This window comes from Juglans microcarpa x Juglans regia, chromosome 5D (assembly GCF_004785595.1).
Source record: "Juglans microcarpa x Juglans regia isolate MS1-56 chromosome 5D, Jm3101_v1.0, whole genome shotgun sequence".
NCBI classification, from domain to species: domain Eukaryota; kingdom Viridiplantae; phylum Streptophyta; class Magnoliopsida; order Fagales; family Juglandaceae; genus Juglans; species Juglans microcarpa x Juglans regia.
Window position 1 is genome coordinate 6,611,572 of NC_054602.1, and position 11,779 is coordinate 6,623,350.

Sequence of the window (11,779 nt, forward strand, 5' to 3'; positions counted from 1 at the left end):
TATGAATAGTATATATATATCAAAAAATCTATTTATCATCATTTTTGTCATCTTCCTCTCAATATTTATTGATGTGATATTAAATTATAGGTTCATTAATATGATCGTTTCTATACATGACTAGCATTGATCACTAACATTTATAAAATGTTTTTACATATTTTTATTTTCTATTTATAAACTGGATAGAAAAAAGAGTTTGCGGCCATACTATTTGCGGCAAATTATAGCATCGCATATAAGCCTATATAGTGTAGCATTATCATGATAGACATGCATGGAAGTGCTCCTTGGGGATTATAATTTCCAACTACATAATCCATACAACTATACAACATGAGAATTATTTTGTTGGGCTAAAGTGCAACTACAATCTACATTAATATATATTAATTCATAGGAGGCATTTTAATGAGACGCTTGCACGCCATTCAGTTCCGCTAGGTGCAGTCCATTTTACACACACTTTGTGCACCCTCGCTGACGTGGAGGAGCAATTTTATTAAAAAACAGAGATAAAATACGTAAATAGCTGACAGACGCCCATGAAAAAGCTCTCATCTCTGCCAGCACGTCTCTACAAGGAGTTTGACTGCATTTAGTTTTGATCTGGCCAATAAGGAGGTGGAACCAAAGGCAGCTACGTGAAAAGAGTTGCGTCATCTCCAATGGCTAAGGTGATATTGTTGGTGAGATCCAAGAGCATAAATCATTCTTCGCTACCTATAAAATAAAAATACAATCTTGGAATCAAAATCACATGTAAGTGAGTGGTATTTATTGATCATGAAGACCTACTACCTTTATACTAGTTTGGCTCTTCCCTTTCCTCGGAAATACAAATTGAAATATCAACAAATCCTTGGGGTTTGCTGGAATATCTTTTTCGCAATTGATAGCTTTTTATTTCCTCTATTACTGGCCTAGAACCCTCATTTTTCTTGATCTACTTAGCTAGAAACTCTTTCAAGACAACACTTGTTGTGCCCTAAAGCTTTTCTCTAAGAAATACTGGGGCTCTGCTATAAAACTCAATGTGCAACACACGTTGGAAATCAATAATCATAATATTTTGGGTGATGTACTTAATTTCCTTTATGAATATTGGAACTTGAGGCAGTATGCATGATGGTGTGTTGTTTACCATAACCCTTTTAGTGTATGCTAACTGCTTGTAATTTCTTAATTTCTTGTGAGGAAATATCTTTGCAGATGAAATAGATGAGGAACAAATTCTTTTTCAGTAGCACTTTCTGGAATGATTAAAATCTTAAAATGTGTGGAATTTGGATGTTTTTGTGATCTTTTTATTGTGCTATGACTAAGAAAGATCTCCAATTGCAACCTGATTATTCTATCATTTCTTTTTTGTCGAGTGCTGTTTCACCATGGGTTTCTTTTGTTTTAATGCAAGTCTCGAGTTTAAATTTCAACACAAAATACGTCGTTTTGAGTTATGTGTGGTATGCCTGGTAGGCGGGTGTGCGCAAGGGGTGTGCAAGGTTGATTTCGTTAGATTTTTCTATTCAACATAATCATAGTGAGCATGCTACGTACGTACAAGCTAGTGTACCATAAATATACTTTCCATTTTAAATTAGATACAACTTATAATACCCACGAGCTAATGCTTTGAGCTTTCTTTTCTATTTAGTGTTGAAGTCCATGCCCTGAGCAGTCATTGTTGACTGCTCAGCACTCATCTCCCAATGCTCAATGCCCCAACGCCCAGCAAATGAATACAAAATTAAATGCATTCATACACAATTCTCGCCTATAAATTGAAGCTCCATACGAGAGCTTCAATACACACCCAAGAAAGAGAAGAGAAAAGAGAGAGAGCCTGGAGAGCTCTGAAAGAAAAAAAGAGAGTTGAGTTGAGTGGAGTGTGATCCTCCTCCTCTGTAATATTTTCTTATGTACCACTATTTAATAGTGAAGCTCTTTTCTGTGGATGTAGACAGTTGCCGAACCATGTTAAATTCTTGGTGTCACTGAGTGCGTAGAGTGTACTCTTTTATTATCGCTTTTATCCCTTCCGCTGTGTTGATTTCCCCAACATTTAGGAGCTAGCCTGGCTAGTTATGTCTTCCCAATGTGCAGGACATTGTAATCGTTCTTTTACAGTCAATTTCATCAAGGAAAAGTCTTCTTGCAAGAAAGTTTGCGTACCAAACCGCACACCAATACTGATATGTAAGGCATTCGTTTAATGAAACGATGCGAATTGAAGACATGAATGATTTTCATGAGACGGAGGACCTTCTTCTTCTCTCAAAATTTTTCTTCTTTTCTTTTTCTTTTTAATAAAAAAAGTCATATCAGCATTGGTATGTGATTTGATGCACCAAACTGCTTGTTTTCATCGAATATATCCGGAGCATGTTATAATTTGTACGACTCTCGTATACATGCATGGTCTGTTAATATTTTGGGGTAGGTAGTGAAATTTATTAACCAGAAAGATAGTCGATCGTTACAATAGAGTGAATACTGATCAATAGATGACACAGGCATTCCACAACAACCATCGAAAGGGAACAGTTCTGCATGTGATAATTAGATGTGGCATTGATGATGAAAGTTGAATGTAATTAAGATTCTATAACGTCTATATATTTTCTCCAAGCCTCCTTTTTTGGAGGCGCGTTCTTACCCAAAAATTGAAAACAGGCAATCCAGCCTCTGCATGCGCAATAATATATTCTCCATCGACCTGCGTATAATGTATCAGATCGCTTTACCTATCATAATCTGGGAATAATTCAAGCTGCAGCACGTTGCCTTTTTCCTAGCTTCTACGTCCCGGCCGCCAACGTTTTCCCAGAACTTCTTCCTTTTAATTTTTTGTTTAACTATATATCACATATATATCACATCTATGATCACAAGTTGCAGCACCTTTTACATGCACCGAACTTTTTCCGATCGAGGAGGAGCATGCGTAGACAAACACTGATCAATCCTGTCCTTCGCCAAGTTATTAATCTTGCGTTTACCTAGTTTTATGCAAAACTAACACTGTCCGAGGAATCAACAAAAACATTTATCTGGTACGTCTAATGGACTTAGGACAAGCACTTAAAACAATCGATTTGATCACTCCTATCGTTTTTTTTTTTTTTTACATAGTCAAATCCCAAGTACTCACTCCCAATTTGGTCTTGTTGTGTTACGACGTACACAACATTTTTGTGTCTGTAATCTCTATGAGCTTTGTAACTAGATCGTGCAAGTTGTGTGACAAATGTAAGCTAAGAGAGCGAAAGCTTAGTGCTAATTTCATGAGTTGCTGTGCCACGAGTACTCTTGATCTCATCCTCGTTCCCGACCCTTTGGCTAAGTCTTAGTTGCAAGTCGGGGAGCCATTCTTTGTCCGTTGACATCTTTTCTTGATTCAGCTGCATTTCAAAAAGAAGTGAGTAAAATAAAAGCATGGAGGAAGAAGAAGAAGAAACAATTCTTGCGGGGAAAAAAGCGGAAAGAACTTAAAAGTACTCGTGGTTAAGTACATTAGTCAATTAAACAGTATTTCGCGAACTAATTAAAACGTTACCTCAAGCCGAAATGGGGGCTCAAACTCGGGTTTAAAGCTATTGGAATTTCTGACCAGATCATCTGAAGAGCTTGAAGGGAACTGCCTATCCTTTGTGAGGTTTCCTGCAGGCCGGTTCCATTTTTCAGTTGGCCTTGTACTGTAGGTTTTCCCAACGAACTTGGTGATAGCATTATCCCACGTAGCACTATTGGTAGGAGTACTCCTCTTCAGTTTCCATTGACTAGTACTAATCGTTTCGAATGGAGGCCATCTCTTTTCCTCAAGAAATTGGCTGGGTCTCATGGGCCCAATACCAATGTTTGTGTCCAGTACCTTATGAATTTGGTTTGGAGCTGTTGACGGCCAGCCTGCTTGAGTTTGGAAGGCTGCTGAGCTGCTCAAACCCTTGTCTCGTCCAAGATCTTTCCTTATTAGATAACTTTCCCTTCTTATGTCATGCTGATTAGTAGTCCACTGCTGCTGCCTATAATATTGTGTGTGTGTGTGTGTGTGTGAGAGAGAGAGAGAGAGCATAACGGTATGAAACAAGTTTTTACGTATATTTTTGGATTTAGCACTACAATTACCAATTACTTGAAAAAACAGTAGGGAAAATCTAGTTGGTTATCACTAACAGGGAACGCTGTTCCTTAACTTCAAAAAGTAAAGATGTTAAATTCTCCCTTTATCAGTATCATATATAGTACGCCACTCAGTAACAAGGGGAGTGAACCTGCGGCCGAGTGGTGAGTATATGCAGAATGCTAAGAGCTTTTCCATAATGATTTCTGTTACGTACAGTCATTTTTGCGTACTCCTTACGCACTTCATTGATTGGCCAAAGCAGTTATTTTATATTAAAAAATGTGACGCAATCAATCACATTAGTAAAGTATACAAGGAGTATGCAAAAGTACTGCAAAGAATACGCAAAAGGGCATTTTTCTTGTAGTGAGTGACTGCATATATAGTGAATGACTGTATATAGAGTTTTTGTTCCACAATTAATGATTAGTTACCTTGCGAAGCTAGCTTTGATGTCTAATGATGGTCGGGAGAAGGGTGACTGCAAAAGATCATGAGCAACATTATTCCCATCAGAATGTCTTGCAAGAACTATCCCACCATTTTCCATTCTGAAGTGTTGATGTGTCGACGTAGTACTGCTGGTTATTTGGTTCAAAATTCCTTGCATGTGATTCCTTCCTTGCAGGGGTCTGTATGTTTGACCCAGTACTGTAAGAAAAGGCCAAGGGGTGGGCATACTTTTATGTGGGAAAAATAATGCTTATTTTTCCTATCTCGATTGATCAATACCATCATATATATATATATAGTGATCACAATACAATTTAAGCACAGAAACATGCATGTCAATAGGGTTTTCATGCAGGTGGTACTAAATTTAATTTCTCAGGTAAAAATGTGCTTAATTATTTTCTTATCATTAGTCCTAGGAGATTAATTTTTATTTGAATATTAAGTTATCTGATAATTTTAAAATGCAGTGAACTAGCTAGTAATTGGAAACTATATATGTATATAATGTGCACAAGGAAATATCACGTAGAAAATTAATGAAGCCGGAAATTAGCTTTGATCGATCTTATTTTTTTATTAATACCATGTTTTCTTCAATATCTTTCAAGCATCTCTGATTCACATATTATATGCAAATGAAGCTAGATTTGCATATATCGCAAATAGTTGCCTTATTTAGGGCTTGTGTATGCGTGCCATTTTCTTTTTCCCTTTGGCATTAATTCCTCCATTTTCATAACATGATAACCAAATTAATAGTACTATAACTTGAATATATACGTATTGCGATTATATATGTTGACCTAATGTAACCGAATTATTTAGTGTGTTTGTATAGCATGAATTAGAGAAGTTGTTGATTGGTAAAATGTTATGATCTCCGTTAATCTTTCTATATCCAACATACTTTAAACTGACAATTTGTAGTAATTAAGTAACTGATCATCTTTGTTAATTTCCCTACATAAGATAGCCAATTAATATATCATAAGCTAATTAATGTGAAAAACAAAGCTTCACCTTGCCCGGCCTCGTCAAGCTTCTTACTTCTGTACATCTGAAATTATAAACAGTTCAAAATTAGTAAAAGAGAGAAAGCAAAAGATCAAAGTACTTAATATAAGGAAGAGAATCATGATTACTTGTCCATTTACATGCACTAGTACTACCTGCAAGTGACTCTTTACGTGGGCAATACTAAGTCCTCTCACATTCATTAGCTGAAGAACTAACTTGGGAGTTGCTCCTGCAACAATCCAGGAAGAGTATCGAATAAATAGATTGAGAAAAACACGTATAATAACTCATGTCATGATGATCTATATATCAAGCTCTTACACAGATAACGAGAAAAGTGGGGTGTTAAGAATTTCAGTCTCGGGATCAAATATATATATATATATATTGATATATATGATCAATATATGAAAATTCTTCTTTTTTATTTGGAAAGTCTATGGTCGAAACTCACTCTCTTGTCCGCCGAGCCTTTCGACGGCATGAACAAAGGAGAGATGGAGCTCAGGGGTCCAACGAAGCCGAGGCATTTTGGATCTAACATATTGCCTGACTCTAGTCTTGATCCTTTCATTTCCTGATCCTGTGCCGGAGCCGGAGGGGTCATTATAATTAGCTGAATTCCTATCCCTTCTTTTGATCTGATCATTATCCTCATCAATGCTGAATTCAGCTACTTCGGCCATACTATCACCCACTTCGCTACAGGCTTCCTCATTCAAGTCAAACGATGAGCACCTTTGTGAAGACACTGCAGAGGCATTTTCAGCCTGTTCCTCAGTACTCCTGTCGGTACTTTTTCCATCGTCATATATCTCTAATCCTTCCATCATGGCTGGCTACTTCAGATTTCTACACACAACTTCCGAAAATTGAGTTTCTTCTTGATCAGTTGTTAGATTGCTGAAAGGAAAAAAGAGTTGAATTAATAATGTAACTTTGTCTCCATCATGATCATAAACAACTAGCTAGGTTTCATGCATCAAGAGGAAAAAGAATATAATTTACACCTGATGCATGCTTGTTTATGTACTTAATTTACACGTCGTTGCCAAACAGGTGATCGATCGATTAACATTAATTTTGCATTCCTATTAATTGTATAATTCTATATATAAAGGCCTACAAATCTTATTTATCGATCCATACATACATCTTATATATATGTGTGCGCGCGCGCATAAATATAAATAAATCTGTCTATATCAGCTTGGAGTTGCATTATACTTCTATTTTCTTTTTATAAGTAGTTTTGCTTTGTACTTAAAATCTCTAGCTTCTTGCATGCTTTATAACAATGAGTCCTAACTTGTAAATATATAATAGTACTAATGCATGGGGTGATCTAATTCACTAGTACTGTGTGTGGTCATGTGTGTCAGTATATATGTTAATGCCATTATATTTAGATTGGTAGACTGATATGATCTAACATATATATGCAACTATTTAAAATTAATGTTTTGATTAAGCCAAGTCTTAATTTGATAATTGATATATATATATATATATATATATTAGAGCCAGCTAGCTAGGACATTGTTTTAGGTGATAGCTAACTTTGGGAACTTAATGCTGCATGCAGGAGGATTTAATGATGTATTCTCAGATATGAGTTGTCTCATCCACCTTTATAAATGGACTTTAAGAATTTCAAATTAAGAGAATGGTATGCATTCAGCATTTATGTGTTTTGCATGAACAAACTAATTAATTAGAGTGTACTATTTATTGTATTTTATATATATCCAGGTCAGCATCTTATAAGCAACTGTGAAGAGAACCAAATTAAGGATATTGCACCGAATCCAAAGAAAAAGAAATGCCCACTCACACACTGACACAAAACGCGCACGTGTAGCGCCTAATTAAGAGTTGACTTGTATTGATCAGTGGAAATACTATGCCAAATTCGCCCCAGGAACTACTAGTACTCCAAGAACGTCTGATGATCTACGAGTTCAGAAGATGATCATGAAAAGTGGGAAATTAGAAAACTACCGTTAAGAAAGTCATGTCATGTAATTTGTAATATGATGATGATCTAGTACTTATTCTGCAAAGAAAATCTGATATTGCTAATGCATGGCTAAGAGGTACTTATAACAGTGATCGAAAATTAAAATTGGCCAATAATATCACTATGTGTTTGATCAGTAACATGGTGAATATATAAAATGAAAGAGGTTTTTTTTCGATCGACCAACGTCCTATATATATATAATACATAGTGTGTATATATATATATATGTAGGATTTCTAATGAAACAAAATTAAAGCTAAGAGAAAATATATATTATGGTATCAACGTCCTAGCTAGTTCCTGCAATGTACGTTGATCATGATCTGTGCTTGGTATTATCATTTTGTGACCTAATCAATATTATGAGGACATGCAATCAGAATTAACAACATCAAATCAAGGCTATATGAAATCTTGCTCAGTGGATGCAGCGAAAGAGAGACAATTAATATTATTTACCTCTTTAATTATTTTTCTGATCTTTTATCGGTGAGCGCCTAGCTTTTTAGCACAACTTGATCAAATGACAGTACGTGATAATCAATTGCATCTTAGTTCATAGGCATCATATTGTAAAATTCATGGGTAATGGCAAAGTAAGTGTTTGTCGTGTTAAAACACCACTGCTAGTTAATTTGTCCATTGATTTTTTTTTTCTCCAGAAAACGATCATTTGAACAAGAAATAAAGCAATAATTTCCGAGTAGATATTAATTAATGAACATTAGCTAACTAATAATTGGTTCTTGACCTTAATTTCTCTTATACGATTATATATAAGACTTTAAATCATGAGAAAGAGGAAAGGTGGAAATTAAGAATTATATAAAAGATCAGCAGATCGTAATGGTTTTTTCTACGAATCCCGCGTAGTATTAGGATTCAGGAAATAATCATGTTTCAATATTGCCTACCAAAACTCATGAAAAAAACCCATGATTTCGAATCGTATGCAAGAAGGGAAACCACACAAAAAGGGAAGAACTACACCAAATGACATTGAAAATATTCAAATTGAGCATAAGATGATCATCTTGAGTTCTTCCTTAGCATAGACTACCAAAAATAGAAACTAAATTACAGAAGGCATGGAACTTTTCTTTTTATATTGTTTTTTGTTTTCCAAATACAAACCATCGATGATGAAGGTACCATGACAATCCTCCTTTCATGCATGTTGCCGATCGATCAATGATATTAAACTTACCTCTGGGATGATCCTCGCATGCGTCCTAAACTGCAAGCTTTTTATGGGAGTTGGACGGATTGAAGTGGACTTGGTCCTTGAACAGTAGAGAGAGAGAGAGAGAGAGAGAGAGAGAGAGAGAGAGAGAGAGAGAGAGAGAGCAAAGGTTTTGTTGCCTACTTGGTTTGGGATGTTTTTGTTTCATTCAGAGCTGAATTAAAGCGATAAAAATTATGATATTCTAGGAGTCATGGTCATAAAAAAACAAAAAAATAAATCAACAATATTCAGACACACCACTTGTACTCTTTAAATTGCAATAATACTCGCATTATGGATACAGATGCAACTGGTCCCTTCAACTGTTGGAGATCATGTGACTGCTCCCAAACTTTTCTCCCTTCCCCCTCCTTTGACAGTTCATGTTCTTGCAAATCTCTCTCTCTCTCTCTCTCTCTCTCTCTCTCTCTCGTGATTATCTTAATTGTTGACCTCTGTTAGAGACTCCTACCTTTTTATTGCCAATAAAAATTTTAATTTTTTAGTTTAATCTCATCAAGGTTATAAGTAATGTGTGGGCCATTTCCTTCATCAACCTTTCATTTTCTTCCCACCTAAACTAAGACTTTCTGCCCATATATCAGCGCCTGTTTTCTTGTCCCCATGATGTTACTGTTGGTTTTCACAGATTTGTTTTATATATTTCGCATATGTTGAAATGACTTCCAATGGTTGGTCCAATTCAAAAATACAGGCTGTTGCATAAACATGCATGCCAGAATTATGTGGGGTGAGCGAGATCTAGAAACTGGTCAATTTTGGTGGGACTTGGGGTGCTAAAAAAATTGGCATGGATCGTTTTCGAACCTTTTCTATTTGCAAAAATAATATAATATCCACATGCATATTGACAAATTAAATTAGCTAGCTCTCCCTAAGTACTAAATGATCAGCTGGGACTGAAACCTTGACTTAAAACGTTTAGACTTCCTAAAAAACAACAAGAAAGAATATGTTAAAGATTTATGTCACTACATTCCAATGATATGCTCCAAATAGAAATATTGGAATTCCGGGCTTTTATCTAGTCAAGATACCATTGGCACTACTCGATGCAGAATTCTCACAAGGAACGTCGGCAGTAAAGGAAGCAAGAATTTCGTCTTCTGACCCTAAAAGTTGCTGCTGTTTACCAAGATACTGAATTTGAGGGAAGTGAGGTTTATTACCTACCTATTTGACTAAGTGCCTCACAAAGCTATATAGGGGGGCAAAGTTCAATGTCTACTTTATAATTGACAGCTTTATCCAACCCAGTTCGTTTCTCTAGCAGGTTCAGCCAGCTGATCAGATTACTTTTTTTTAGAAATTCATGACAGTACTACAGTACGTACTAGCTGGGATATGCAGTATGACACATCATGAGTAGCTGCGTGTTTTTAAAGATGTTTTATTAATTAACATACAAATTAATTAACTCCACTGCATGAGGTGGGAAGTTACTAGAGTTTAGTCGGTAGAGACGTTGGCACGATTTGAAGGTGAAAAACAAAGGAGATCAGATTAATATTACAGATGGACAGAACTATATATGATATCTATAGAGAAGGTGGGGAAGAGAAGGAAGGAAGATAAAAGACGCATCTCCCACATCATACTGATCATCTGATCAAATTTGCGCCTTGTATTTATCTTTTTCCTTGCCATAAAAAGGTTTACTTTCCAAGGCTGCCCGGAGGGAATTTGGATTGTCCTTACATGACAAAAGGCATCCTCATTGTCTTTGACTCTTTGGGAAAGAAGGAGAATCACTTTTAAGGAGTAGGTCTGGCTAAAGGACACCTAAAACTGGCTCGTTATGCGTGACATGTGCATATTTTGTTGCTATGGAAAGAGAGAAAGATTAAAGATAAACCAAGGGATTAAACTATGAAATTAACAGAGAACACTACGTGGAAGAGAAGGAGATTGGGTATAGAAAAATGTGGGACTCCCAGCCCTACTACCTAGAAAATACTTGAAGTTTTGTCTTCGCGTTTGCATGGGGAGTTGACGTTTCATTATTTTTATAGCTCCTAAGAATCTTTCAAAGAATTACTTGTTTTATAATATTTTTAATATTGGATGAAAACGTCCAACTTACCTCACCACATGAATATCATGCACGGTCTCCTACATTTCTGAATGGGAAACAATATTTTTAAACTAATCAGCATAAAGGAGAATCGTGTCCGATTATTGCAGCTAGCTAGCATTGAGACACTACTGATCTAACACCAATATTAATATATATATATATATATATATATATATATATATATATCTGACCAGAGTGTACAATTTGGATCATCGTGGTAATTTCATCGAATTAATGGAGCTGTTCGTGATGATGCCTGATCAGGAATAACCGGCTTACCAAGATGTTTCCTTTCGGTTCCTTTTGTCCCACCATTCTTCATATATGGATGGCAGGAGTCTTCTGCATGCATGATCCTCGATCAAGTCAAGGCTACCTAAGAGTGGGTGAAAATTTCTATTAAATCATATATATTGTAACAGGCGAATTAAGGCAAAATAAAGTTCTGCCATTATTGATGGGATTATATACGTGTATATGGGAGTACTAGCAGTACCCATGGATCTACAATTTCCCATTAAACAGCGAGAAATGGTCTAACAAGTTGACATGAACTAGGACTCGTTTTTGACTCGGAGGTTCGAATTTATGAAGACGTCAGCCAGTTTTTGAGGTAGCTAGCTAGTCATTGGAAATGAAACAAAAACCAATTATTATAACGAGTTCAGCCAGTTTTTGGGGTTGTTTGGACGAGTAATACTACATACAATTGTGGAGTGCGCAAATATTATACAGTCGTTTTGAAAAGAGTGAGGTCTACTATAAAAAAGTTAATTTTTTTTTCACGTAGGTCTTGTATTTATTCACTTCTTTTCAAAGCGATTGCCCGTCTCTTGC

At 35.9% G+C, this 11,779-nt stretch overlaps 1 protein-coding gene across 3 annotated transcripts; it reads right to left on the bottom strand.

Moving 5' to 3' along the window:
• Positions 1 to 2,567: 2,567 nt before the first annotated feature.
• On the bottom strand, positions 2,568 to 9,270 carry LOC121264073. 3 transcript variants are annotated; one of them, XM_041167120.1, is made up of 8 exons: positions 8,827 to 9,270; positions 7,431 to 7,549; positions 6,051 to 6,448; positions 5,749 to 5,825; positions 5,600 to 5,636; positions 4,558 to 4,774; positions 3,557 to 4,022; positions 2,568 to 3,401 (listed from the first exon to the last, which is right to left on the bottom strand). In XM_041167120.1, the coding sequence occupies exons 3-8, from the start codon at positions 6,427 to 6,429 to the stop codon at positions 3,255 to 3,257; spliced, it is 1,323 nt and encodes a 440-aa protein (XP_041023054.1). In that variant the 5' UTR covers positions 6,430 to 6,448; positions 7,431 to 7,549; positions 8,827 to 9,270; the 3' UTR covers positions 2,568 to 3,254. The 3 variants fall into 3 exon arrangements, with proteins under 3 accessions (XP_041023054.1, XP_041023055.1, XP_041023053.1); XM_041167121.1 differs by having other exon boundaries at positions 6,051 to 6,499; XM_041167119.1 differs by lacking the exon at positions 7,431 to 7,549 and having other exon boundaries at positions 2,569 to 3,401; positions 6,051 to 6,499.
• Between the last annotated feature and the right edge of the window lie 2,509 nt (positions 9,271 to 11,779).